Below are 13777 nucleotides of genomic sequence, written 5' to 3'. Positions count from 1 at the left end.
CACAGAAAAACGTGCGCGCTCACACACGCACGCACACCCACAAAGCTACCCAGATAGCAGACTGACGTTGAATAAATGATGATTTTCCATCAAAATCATCAGTATGGTCCTTGAAATGTTCGACAATAAACAAAGTTGAATCAACATTGCAAAAACCGATGACACCTGACAGTGATGTTGAAACAATGTTGTTCTAGGGTGTGTCAGGTTATGGTTGGGTTAACATTGTTTCATAGTTGATGAAATAATGTTGACAAATAGTTGATTGACTGGGAAATATGATTGAAAAGTCATTGAATTATGGATGAGCGGGAGTTGTGTTCAAAAAATAATGTTCGTGGTTGACCGGGAAGACAGTGTATCACCTCAAATGAACTCCACTGGAAATGCCTCGTTTAAAGATAGCCATATTTAAAAGGTAAGCCAGTTGCTTTTCTTCAGAGCCTTTATCAGCAAGGATGTCTTACGGTAGAATGAACCGCGTTTGTCATTAAAGTTGTGTATAAAATGGTTTTCCAGACACAACGTGACAAAGTTGCCGAAATTGTTAGAAACTGTGCATTTGCTGTTACTGGCATTCAAGCGAAGACCTACTTAGTGGATGTTAGCTGAGTAGAACTTAGTTCAGGCAAACAATTCTTTTCCCAATTAAAGCAGGGAAATCACTAGATATCACACAAACGATCCTTGTCTAAATTAATTTATTGAACAGAACACCGAGCAAGTGTGGTCATTTTTCCATCGTAGCTAGCTAACTACCTAGCTAACTAGCTAGCTACGTTCCTACATGAAGGCCTAGTTGGGTTTGAGATTGGTTGAGAAACCCACTTCACCACAAAATACTATGCTATGCAATGCCTCAGACGGATTGTTGGCAAGGTTCGTAGCAAAGCTAGTCACACTGAGGAGGGCTGTTTAAAAAAGGGTTACTGAGTGTTAATGAAGTTTTCTTTTGTTTTTATTCAAATAAAAATAATTTGAAATCTATTCAAGTTTTTATTTTTATTACAGCATTTATTTATTTTTTAATTAAATTATTTATTTTATATATGCCGGAAAAAACAGACAAGACTGAAAAAGCAGTTTCTGCTCTTGCACTCCTCTTCAAAAGAAACTGCCGTATTTTAAGCCAAAAGAACTGTTGTGTTTGATAGAACAATATGTCTATATGCGTCCATAGCAGATTCATGGCGCATTAAGCCCCCGAACTTTTTTTAATTTGTCCGTTTTACCCTGGAAACCCCCGTTTACAGACATCGCGCAACCGCTTTTGTTTCAATCAGCCATATAACGAAGGTAATTAATTATATTTATTATTATAAATTTGTCATTTTTTGCTTCAAATCATTAATTGATGTCTAATATTCTAATATTTCGTTGAAAAAAAAAAGACTTTAAAAAATATTCACTCACATATTTTAAACTTTTAAACAAATAACGTCACAATGAAAAAAACGGTGTCTGTAAAAAAGTCACGGATATCTACCTCATAACTATCGCTTAATAGTTTTTTTGTTACTGTCGCATTTTCTCCGATATGTTAGATGATAAATAATCGATCCAAAGAAAGAAAATTTGAATAAAATCGTTTAAAAGGGTAAATATATGAAAAAGAAAATTTCAACGACTCCCTGATGTCTGCGATTTCTGCATCGCAATTCTTGTTATATTACCATGTTTCACCCATAAAATCCCCCAAAAATCCATCTGTGGCCATTCGCAGTTGTGTCTTGACACTCAGTGATACATGTTACATGGAGTTTTTGGATCGAAACAAGGTAAGTACAGTACGCGAGAATATCTCGAGAGTAGCTGAGATCTGTCGTGACAGAACATCCCTTCAATTATATCTGGCGCCATCTAGCGTCGTGAATGGGTATAACGTCTAGCCTGCGAATATAAGACGACCCCCTCTTTTTCAGTCTTATTTCAATACAAAAAACACCGTCTTATATTCGGGCCAATATGGTATATGTGGAGGAAAAACACCGTCTTATATTCGGGCCAATATGGTATATGTGGAGGAAAACACAGACAAGACTGAAAAAGCAGTTTCTGCTCTTGCACTCCTCTTTAAAAGAAACTGCTGTATTTTATGCTAAAACAACTGTTGTGTTTGACAGAACAATATGTCTATATGCTGCCATAGGAGATTCATGGCACATTAAGCCCCCGAACTACTTTTAATTAGTCCGTTTTACCATGGAAACCCCCGTTTACAGACATCACGCAACTGCTTTTGTTTCAACTCAGCCATAAAACGAAGGTAATTAATTATATTTATTATGTTGAATCATCCCCTAATAAAAATTAGGGGATGAAGTTTGGGTTTATTGCTGTTTTTGTTAACTTTTATTTTGCAAATCATTGAAACAATACAATTCTTAATGAAAATCAGTTTTTGTATCTGTTATAGAAGTAACTGCCAAAACAGTTTTCTTTGCACTTCAGTAGTTTTAGGAGGTTTGAGGACCCCCCCCCCCCCCCCCCCCCCCAAAAAAATAAAGAAATAAAATTTCGGGCTCCGTGTTGACCTTCACGTCGGGGAGTTACGGCATGAAATTCTAGGCACTTTCACCCCTGATTATACGGTACACCTATAATTTTCTGCGGTCCAATAAAAACTGGGTAGTAGATCCGCGATTGGCCCGCGTGTCGTTGTTTTTCCATCCCTTATGGAGGTAATATTTCACGCACACACACATACACACAGGAGAGCACAGTCGACTAGCCAAACCTCCGACGAATCCCAGTCAGTCGTGGACATTTTCCCATTTCCCCCACCCTCAGCCCCTCTCGCTACATCCGTGGATTTGTCACAAGAGGAAAAAGAAGAAGATGATGTTGATGGTGTCAGTGATGTGAATGGGACGCGCACACACGCCGTTGAGTCCCCACGCATTTTGGAGCAAACACGCGGAGATTTGCGCACCGGCTAGCGGGGCCGGCGTGTGCGCTCTGCCCGGGGCCCGGCGTGTGTCGTCTGGGCGGACCGACGAAGCAGGATGGAGGGTTTTTTCACGGAGGTAAGCTAAATATCGGCGTCTGTCACACATGAGCGTCGTTTTGCCTGGGTTTGCTTTCGACGCGAGGATGCTCTTGCTCGTTTCCCCTTCATTCTATCTGCGATATTTGGCAGGTGTTAAGCAAAAAAACGGGCCGCCTCCTCGCATATCAAGCAAGCCGTGCATGATGGTCACTTTGCGGCCACTGCAGAACATTGAGGGCCCGTCTACAGTCTTGGATGAAAGACAAATTGGTCCAAACGAGAGCTGACACTCTTTTCGCCACCATAAAGCAGCTGGGCCGGATTAAAAAAGTAAATTATGTTCTCACACAGCTCTCTCCGCAGTTGAAAACACCTCTTCACTGTATATTTTGATGATTTTCTCCACGGTTTTTTGTGCACTTTGGGGTGGGTGCATGCATCAGGGTGGTGCACAGCTGGAGGAAGGGGGAGGGTATGGTGGATGAATGGAATAGGTGAGGTTGCATTGCAATTTGCAAATGTTTCGTTTACTGGTCAAACTGTTACTGTAGGTCCATTTTTGTTTGACAAAAAAGTGAACCCTAACAAAATTGCCAACAAAAATGTTTTTAAAATTGACCTCCTTTTCCTCTCAATCAAATATTTCGGGGTCATTCCAGAATTGAAGCCTTTCAATTAAGCCATTCTATTTTTAAACGTGCCATTTATTTCATGGTCGTGATCGTTTTTATGTTTTTTTTTTTCAGAAATACAGGTGACAAAATATCATGTAATTGGATTCCTCCAGCCCAAACATAAAAAAATACATCGGTTTTTGCTTAACGGTAGCTAGCTGTGTTAGCTGCTATGCTAATTGTTCAGAAGTAATTTAGCTAGGGTGACCATATTTTAATTTCCAAAAAAGCGGAAACTTGGCCCGACCTCGAGATACTTGAATTTTACTCGAAGATCACTCAAAGATGCCTATATCACCCACTTTTTTTTTTTACTCAACAGGCTTTATTTTTTTCCTAAAAAATACTCAAACAATTAAAAAAAAAAAAGAATAATGTTTTTGAAAAAAAAAAAAAAAAAAAAAAAAATATATATATATATATATATATATATATATATATATATATATATATATATATATATATATATATATATATATATAATACAGACCCATGGAAATGTAGTCCAGTCAATACACACACACAGTAGGCTATGTGCCAACTCACCAATTTTTAAAATTACTATCACGACAATTGTCGTTGACAAATTGTTATTCCCACTCAATTTTTGTTCTCATTCAATGTTCTAGATTGTACGCAAACAATAACTGAAATAAACTGACAAGCTATTCAACCAGGATGTTTCCAAACGCAGCAGTTCAAAACTACATTGCCCATAAAGCCTAGCGCGGCCGAGTTCACTGATTGCTACCCTGTTTGCGAGTACAGGAGGCAAGGAAAAATCAGACTTTGCTATAAAAGTTTACAATCATCGGCAGCGCAAAGATGCGACACCAAACAGGATTTTACAGATTACACCAGTACAAATCTCCAACAGAAGTCAACAGTTGCCATTATATACGTATTTATCGTAAAAAAAACTCATAAGAAACACAGCTATTTAGAATGTAATACTAGCATTCAACCAAATAAACTAACGTAGAACAATTACGTGACTCATACAATATTCTGCATCTCTGTGTACACATATAACCCTACAGTATATACAACAGAAGACACGTGATCGAAATTAACAGTAGATAAACTTACAGAAAGGTGTATGGAGCCACGTCTTTTAGAACTCCTTATTTAGCTCCTTACTGTAGTCTGATCTCTCGCCAAACCGTCAGTAGATGGTGGTAATTCCCCATGAAACAAAGGGTAAACTGCCAACAAAAAAGAAGAAGAAGAAGAAGATCTACTCCTTCTCCCGCCCCTACTAGTAGGAGCCACGTCAATGCAGGGAGGCGCTGCCTCCTAGCGGCCGGAGGGATTCTCTTCAAATTGGTCCCGTGAAAAATCATAAAAACCGGACATTTTCATGAATTTATGAAACCCGGCCGGTCCCTCCGGAAGGCACGTAATAAGAGGACATGTCCGGGCAAAAGAGGACGTTTGGTCACCCTAAATTTAGCTACAATTAAAACATAAGAATACTGTACTAGAAAAATATTATTGTTTTCGATAACGAGTAACAGGGTCACATTAGGATGCTTAAAACACTCAATTACACATGAAAACAAAATATATATAACATATCATCCATAGTTCTATAGCCATACAGTGATCCCTCAATTATACCTGTTAATGGGGACCAGAACCGACCGCGTAAATTGGTAAAACGCGAAGTAATGTCACCCCCAAGGGCATAAGTTTGCATAGGAACAGTAGGGACATAACACTACCAACTTTTCAGAATACTCAAATTGTCCCTGCCAACTTTTAACCAACCTGATTTGCATCATATAAAAAGTTATGTAAAGTTATAAAGTTAATTCAGATTGTCTTTCCATATGTTTTCAGGATAGAATTGACCCTACGATTATTAAGTGAATTATTTTCATTATGTTCAGACTTACATTTACCCCTTTTCACTTGCTGAATGTAAAAGTCCATTTTATCCCCTGAAATGCATGTTTGATTGGCTAATGACTTGACCCATCCATGCCACACACACTCACGCTCACACTCACACAGCCCTGACAGAAATACATGTCGACAACATGCCACCCCCTTTGAAGAGGAGGGATAGTAGAAGTTTTCTTCAGCCAGCAGTAGCCACTGTAAGGAATGTAAAAAGATGCCAATGTTGTGGAGGTGAGCTACTGAAAGTCCAACCTGCATCAGAGTTAGCATTAACATTAAACTGCGAACTTGCTAACCTGCAAAACTCAAGTAGGAAGCTGCTTTGAGAGAAGTGTCCTTCTGTTTGTGATTTCTACTGTTAACGTTAACTAAACTGTAAGAAATGTGTCAACTCTGCTGGAAACTATACAACCAGAAAAACTTGAGCAAGAAGCTCTTAGAAAGAGAGGGGTGCTGCATAAACTCATGCGTTGCTCACACAACATAACATTCACACAACATAATCAAAATTAACTATGTACACTGGAAAAAATAAAAAATTCTGTATCCCGCGAGCTACCCACACTAGTGTTGCGATCGATGTAATGAGCACCCCCGATTTAGCCTATCAATTTATTAGGTTCATATTACTGAGAAATGTAGCCTTGAGCGAATCTTAACCCAATGTTTTTGGTTTTATCAATGTTCCATCCCGAATGTAAAAAGTGTACATGGAGGTTATGCTGTTATATCGTCCCGAGCAATGTTAAGACCAAATCTATGCCCTTGGTCACCCCTCATTGTTTACATACATATTTTTGTGTATTATATCAATAAGTGTATATAAAACCAGGTAAATGCATACTATCATTAGAGCATTACAGAAAACCACGTAAATGCATAATATCATTAGAGCATTACAGAATATTTTGAAAGATGTCAAAAAAATATTCATTGTACAAATAACATACATCAAGTATAAATACATTAATGTACATTAATTCTCTCACTCATATGATACATGTGTGTGAGGGGGTGGGGATTGTAAGTGTACATTAGACCAGTCCAAAAAAAGGAACGTTGGAAAATTGCTGCTCCACACTAGACAATAACAAGTACACAAAATTTCACGTTCATAGTCCTTTATTTAGTGTCAAGTTGTCCACTAGTGACCGCTCTCTAGATGTTGCCCCCATGGTGAGGGATAACCGATTCAAGATTCAGTCTTCCCAGCCTGGTGCAGGTCTACAATTTTTTCTCTGGTGTCCTTCGGCAGCTCTTTGGTCTTGGCCATAGTGGAGTTTGGAGTTTGACTGACTGAGGTTGTGGACAGGTGTCTTTTATACCGATAATGAGTTAAAACAGGTGCCATTAATACAGGTGATGAGTGGAGCCTCGTTAGACCTCGTTAGAAGAAGTTAAACCTCTTTGAGAGCCAGAAATCTTGCTTTTTTGTAGCTGACCAAATACTTATTTTCAAGTGTAATTTGGAAATAAATTCTTTAAAAATCAAACAATGTGATTTTCTGTTTTTTTCCCCACATTCTCTCTCTCATAGTTGTGGTTTACCCATGTTGACAATTACAGGCCTCTCTAATCTTTTCAAGTAGGAGAACATGAACAATTGGTTGTTGACTAAATACTTATTTGCCCCACTGTACATACACCTGGTGCGTGCAGTCAGCTTGATGTAATTTTTGTTGAGTCAAGTAGCTCAATTTTTCTCTTCCAGTCAAGTATGTTCCGAGATACACGACCCAAAAGTAAAATGCATCTATTATCAAAACACTTAGGTGATTGAAGTTCCGCTCTGAGACCCCCAATTCGGCCAAATTTAAAAATTGTCCTAAATGGATCTAATATGTGATTGGAAAGCTTAAAATCTCTGTTTTCTGGGGGAAGAAAATTTGATTGGGAGGGCATTTAAAAAAAACAATTTTTTCAGTCAGCAAAATCATAACTGGAGATGAGAGCATGAAGGAGCATAATTAAAGACACCATGATTTTAACGAGATATTATCGCGTACTTACCTCTTTTCGATCCAAAAATCCCATGTAGCATCACGGTATCACCGAGATTCAAGACACAGCTGTGAATGGCCACAGCCAGATTTTTGGGGGATTTTATGGGTGAAACATGGTAATATAACATGCAGAAATCGCAGACATCAAGGAGTGGTCGAGATTTTCTTTTTCATATACTGTATTTACCCTTTTAAGCCTTTTTTTTTCAAATTTTCTTTGTTTGGATCGAATATTTATCATCTAAAATATTGGGGGGAAATGCGACAGTAACAAAAAAAAAAAAAAATACAACTAAGCCATAGTTATGAGGTAGATATCCGTGACTTATTCACACGTACGTAATTTGTTTAAAATTTTAAAAAATGCGAGTGAATATTTTTTTTGTCGATTTAAAAAAAAAAAAAGAAAAATTAGACATCAATTAATGATTCTAAGCTAAAAATGACAGACATTTCGAATAATAAATAAGAATTACAAAAGCGGTTGCACAACGTCTGTAAACGGGGGTCTCCAGGGTAAAATGGACAAATTTGAAATAATTCGGGGGCTAACTGCCCCATGAATCTGTTATGGCAGCATATAGACAAATTGTTCTATCAAACACAACAGTTCTTCTGGCTTAAAATACAGCAGTTAATTTTAAAGAGGGGTGCAAGAACAGAAACTGCCTTTTCAGCCTTGTCTGTGATTTCCGCCATATATTATGAAGTCTATGCTATGAATGATAAGCAAAAAGTTGACCATTCCAGGCAGGCCATCAATAAAATGCTGCCAATAAAAGCAGACATTCAAGAGCTATTTGCCATTTTAGATAATATTTATTATATAAAAGTCCAAGACATTAGTGACAAGGAACTATGTTGAGGTGGCACAGGACTGAGCCAAACCTAACCTACTGTTGGTGTCAGCAACTGCTAATGTTAGGCTTTGCCCCATGTTTGTGTCCTGTACAAGTACGTAAGTAAGTGCGTGTTGATGCATTGAGTGAAAAAAGAGACTTCCACTATTCAAGAAGTTAAAGTAATACTTTGTATTTCTTGTAAAAGATGAAGAATATGTATGCATTTTAGTAGTTTTATGTGTATTTGATTTGAAAATTGTGCGATTTAAAGGGTTGCAAAACCAGGACTTTGGAAGTTAGCTATTATCACATCATGGAACTTTATTATTGTTGTGTCTTCGTTCAGAAAATTGCAGTAATGTACTACACATTCTTCAACTATCGGCTTCGTTTGACAGACCCTGTGCTGTTTTTGGTTTCCTTAGTTTTATTTGTAGTCGGTTAGAAGAAAAATTTAGACTGACCAAATGACTGATGAAAAAAAGTTGTCCAAGTGCTTCGGAACTTGTTCAAATTATGGATAATAGAAGACAAAGAAATGTTTGTGCACCCCTTCCCTGATCTGTGCTTACAGGCAAGCCTCTCTGAGTTCTGCAGACCTAAATTATTTTGACTTCATCCTTGGTATGTGCTCTGACATGGACTGGCAGCTAAAGGACTTATATAGACATTGTGCCTTTCCGAATCATGTCCAAACAAGAACATATACCAATCAGAGCTCCAATGAAGCTCAATTGATGATCTATGAAACAGGCTGCGCCTGAGTTCTCGTTTGAGCTTCACTGTAAATGCGATGGATATGTGTGGATTTGCTTTTTTTTTTCTTCTTGTTTTTTAGTAAATTATCAAAAGTTTTGCTAAAATATTGTACATATTTTTAACAATTTCTGATGTCAGGCTACTACACCATCCAATTTGGCTCATAAATTTGTAAATATGACTGTAACGGCTTATGCATTACCAGCCATTAACTTCACCTTATGTCACTGGATAAGAAAGAATAGCTATATGCAAGCAGTGTGTTGACAGTGTTGCAACCAGAACATGTCTAATACTGTAGATTAACAGTGGAAAATTAAGGAACAGGGCTGAAATATCCTCTCTAACAAAAAAATGTATTTTACAGATAATTTCATTGGCATATATTGTACTGTATGTGTTTTTGATTTCTTGAAAAAAATGGGACTGATTCTTTGGAACAGTTGTTGTAAAAAAGGAAAATCTGGAAAAAGCTTTCAAGCACTGAAGCTGTTTATTCATGCAAAGAACTTCATAACTCCGTGTTAAAATATTCATCAGCTGGTTGAAATATGCGCTAGAAGCTGTAAAACCCAGATAGAAGCAAACCAACAATTTATGAAAAAAGCTTGTTACAAGTCGGACAGAACAGAATGCCAATTTTTTTCAGACTACAGTATTCATTCGCAGCTTTTTTCATAGTTTGGCTGGGGGTGCGACTTATACTCCGGGACGACATATATTCTAAAAATGATCAAACTGCCTAAAATGACATGTTGGTTCTATATTGTGGTGCTCACAAGGGACAATTTGCACTTAAAAATATTGTAAGCATAAGAACAGGCTTACATTCACTTCCACAATGACTAATAATGGTTGGCAATGAACTCAAGTATTTGTCATGCACAGTCACGGTGTCATAACAAAATTATCACATAACAACAAACGAAATAGCATAACTATTATTATTATTAAGCATTGAAACAACTAGAACAGTAACCGAAGGAATAATTAGTACAGAACATGAACTTTGAACATTATTTACACACAGGGCATGACTGTTTTTATTGGTCGGCTTCGCCCATAAAGGTTGAAGGGTAATTTGCTAGGATAGCGTTACTGAGAGTATTCTTGTTCACAAACAACCTACCTGTGTGATGCGTTCGATATCGTGTCATGTATGTGCCTCAAGAGCAGCCAGGGAAAGTAAATGACTGTGTCTCCAAACTTTGTCCCCCATGTCATTCACCACATTATTTCAAGTTGTTGTCAAAATGAATTATCTGTTCTTGGGGTTGGATTTTATTTAATAAATCTCCCCATAAAAATGCAACTTAATTAAGTTAAATAATAAATAAATAATAAATAAATAAATAATTAAATAACAAAAATAACTAAATAATAAAAATGCATAAATAATTATGCATTTTTTGGCTTGTGCGACTTATAGTCCGGAAAATAAGACACGTGTGTGATACATATTTCAGCATAGCTTTTGCATGTATGGATTGTGCTTGAAATTATGCAGGATTTCAAAAAGCGCAGGCAAGCGGGGAGGGAAGAGTCGCTGGAGATGTGTGACCTATATTCAGACGCTACCAACACATTTGTTCTGCTCAGGAAGCCGCTTCACTTTACTTTCCCTCATTTTTTTTCTCCTCGGTTTGCCTCGGTCCTCCCTTAAGCAACAGCTTGGTGCCATGAGTCCTTTGCTGTAGCCTACTTTCATACACCACCGTGTAGGTGGGACATCACTACTGCCGTCAAAAGGAATCAAGTCTGTGATACTGTAAGGCAATTGGTACTAAAATAGTATCTCACAGAAACAAGGGCGTAGGTTGGGTCTCAACGTTGGTCGGGACGCTATAACAACATAACCTGCATGTACACTTTTTGCTGGAGACGGGACATTAATAAGCCCAAACAGATTGGTTGAACAGGGGTCAGGGCTACATTTCTCACAAATATGCTGATGTGTTTCCTACGTAGAAGTTAAAAAAGTTAAAATTGTCATTTTCATGGGAGGAAGTCATTTTTCCAAATGGCGGAATTCCCCTTTACTTTATATGAAGGAAATTTAGTTTTTTTTTTTTTTTTTGGAGTGGGGTGATACCTACACATAACCTACACATGAAACTACATGTTAGCCTACATTGTCCTTCACCACGAGAAGAATAATACATTGCTTTAATTGGTTGTCTATTTCATCTTCTTCTCCCTTATTCTCATCTCTAAAGTCCATCAGTGGGTTGAGCAAATATGGAAAAATCTAAATCGGCTGTAGATATTAGAGGTGTGCGAAATTTCCGATTCTTAGATTATTCGCGATTCGGCCGTGGAAGATTCGAGAACGATTCACAAACATCCAACTTCCAATTATTGAATTATACCAGGTAAAACGGAAGTAAAACACAGTCAGCGCGGTCTTTGGGACGCAATGAGGAACGGACCGAGAGTAAATATCATGTTCAACTCATGCCGCTAGATAAAAAAACAATCATACCTGACTGCGGCCGACAGCCGCTACAAACAATGCCCAGTTGCTAGTTGCTACAAACATACGGCTACAGTAGATATCATATATATATGTAGAACCAGATGCAAAATGACAGACGAAGGTGGTGTTAGAACAAATATTATTGAACCGAGATGCAAATGACAGACTTTCCAGCGTTAGTAAACAGCCGCCATCTTAAAGCAGTACTAAAGCAGAGACTTCTCTGGAAGGCTCTGTTGTAGCGAACCTAATGTCATGTCTCTGAAGTCTTGTTAATGCTTTGTGTTTTGTTCAAGTCAGATCCTTTTATTTTGGTAGTGGTTTGCCTCCTTGAGCAAACATTACTTCCTGCTCTTGCCAATCAGGCTGATCATGTCCACCTGTGACCTTGTGTATATATAGCCTGCAGCTAACCATGCCCAGTGTCGGTTTGTCTTGTATCCTGCCATGTTCCATGTCACCAGCTCATGTAAGCCTTTTCTTGACTAAGATTTATGTTGAGTTCAAATACCCACTTTTGTTACTTTGTTGATTTTGCCCAGAATTTTGGTATCCAGCAAGTGCTGTGACTTTTTGTTGACTTTGCTCAGAATTGTAGTATCCAGCAAGTGCTGTGAATTTTTGTTGACTTTGCTCAGAATTTTGGTGTCCAGCAAGCGCTGTGATTTTTCGTTCTCTTTTTGAACTCCTATGAACTGAAAATAAATATTTTTGTTTAAACGGAACATTCGTGCATTTGGGTCCTTAGTAAATCCTTGTCACCTAATTAACTTTTTATGTAAAATACTCCTAATACTCTTGTCTTGAAACTATCTTTAAATGATGAAATAGTTTTAAAACTTAAGTAAAGTAGACAGAAGGGAAATTATGGAACAACGGGAGCTTTTTAACAACTGTAACAGTTGATTCACAACATTAAATTAATTGAATGTAGTTTAAAGCTGCTGATCCAGAATGGGGACTGGAGTATTTTATTTACATTTATTGTTGAATATTTGTTTACTGTTATATACTAACTTGATACTGAAATAGTAGTTTGGTTTAGCCTGAGAGGATTTTTGAACAATTTTGGAACTAATGTACAAAACATGTATTAAAAAAAAAAAAAAAAAAGGACGGGGGTGCATCAATAATCGCTTTATAATCGAATCGGAGCCTCTGAATCGTAATCGTAATCGAATCGTTAGGTGCCCAAAGATTCCCAGCTCTAGTAGATATATATGGCGGAAAACACTCAGGTGACTTGAAGTTCCGATCTGAGACCCCCAATTTGGCCAAATTTCAAAATTGTCCGATATGCATGTGTGATATATCATTGGAAAGCTTAAAATCTCAATTTTCTGGGGGAAGAAACATTTTGAACAGGAGGGCATTAAAAAAAAAAAATAAAGTTTTTAAACAGCAAAACCCTATCTGGAAGTGAAAGCACACGAGAGCAGAATTACAGACGCCATGACTTTAACGAGATATTATCGCGTACTTAACTTAGTTCGATCCAAAAACTCCATGTAGCATGTATCACTGAGTGTCAAGACACAACAGTGAATGGCCACAGCTGGATTTCTGGGGGATTTTATGGATGAAACATGGTAATATAACAAGGGTCGCGATGCAGAAATCGCAGACATCAAGAAGTGGTTGAGATTTTCTTTTTCATATATTTACCCTTTTAAACGTTTTTTTTTCTTCTTCAATTTTTCTTTAGATCAATTATTTATCATCTAACGTATCGGAGAAAATGCGACAGTGACAAAAAATACAATTAAGCGATAGTTATGAGGTCGATATCTGTGACTTTTTTACAGACACCATTTTTTTCATAGAGACGTCATTTGTTTAAAAGTTTAAAATATGCGAGTGAATATTTTTTTAAAGTTTTTTTTTTTTTTTTTACGAAATATTAGACATCGATTAATGATTCTAAGCTAAAAATGACAGACATTTTGAATAATAAATATAATTAATTACCTTCGTTTTATGGCTGGGTTGAAACAAAAGCGGTTGCGCGACGTCTGTAAATGGGGGTTTCCGGGGTAAAATGGACAAATTAAAAATAGTTTGGGGGCTTAATGCGCCATGAAGCTGCTATGGCAGCATATAGACATATTGTTCAATCAAACATAACAGTT

At 37.4% G+C, this 13777-nt stretch overlaps 1 protein-coding gene across 1 annotated transcript in view; it reads left to right on the top strand.

Moving 5' to 3' along the window:
- The first annotated feature begins 11917 nt into the window (after positions 1 to 11917).
- Positions 11918 to 13777, top strand: part of myo10l1 (myosin X, like 1) — an 81091-nt gene continuing 79231 nt past the window's right edge. Inside the window, exon 1 of the mRNA XM_057859007.1 lies at positions 11918 to 12117. Coding sequence (XP_057714990.1) covers positions 12064 to 12117 — 54 coding nt within the window. The 5' untranslated portion in view covers positions 11918 to 12063. The remainder of the gene's footprint in view (positions 12118 to 13777) is intronic.

This window comes from Corythoichthys intestinalis, chromosome 15, assembly GCF_030265065.1.
Source record: "Corythoichthys intestinalis isolate RoL2023-P3 chromosome 15, ASM3026506v1, whole genome shotgun sequence".
Classification (NCBI taxonomy): Eukaryota; Metazoa; Chordata; class Actinopteri; order Syngnathiformes; family Syngnathidae; genus Corythoichthys; species Corythoichthys intestinalis.
This window is presented reverse-complemented; position numbering and strand designations above follow the sequence as displayed.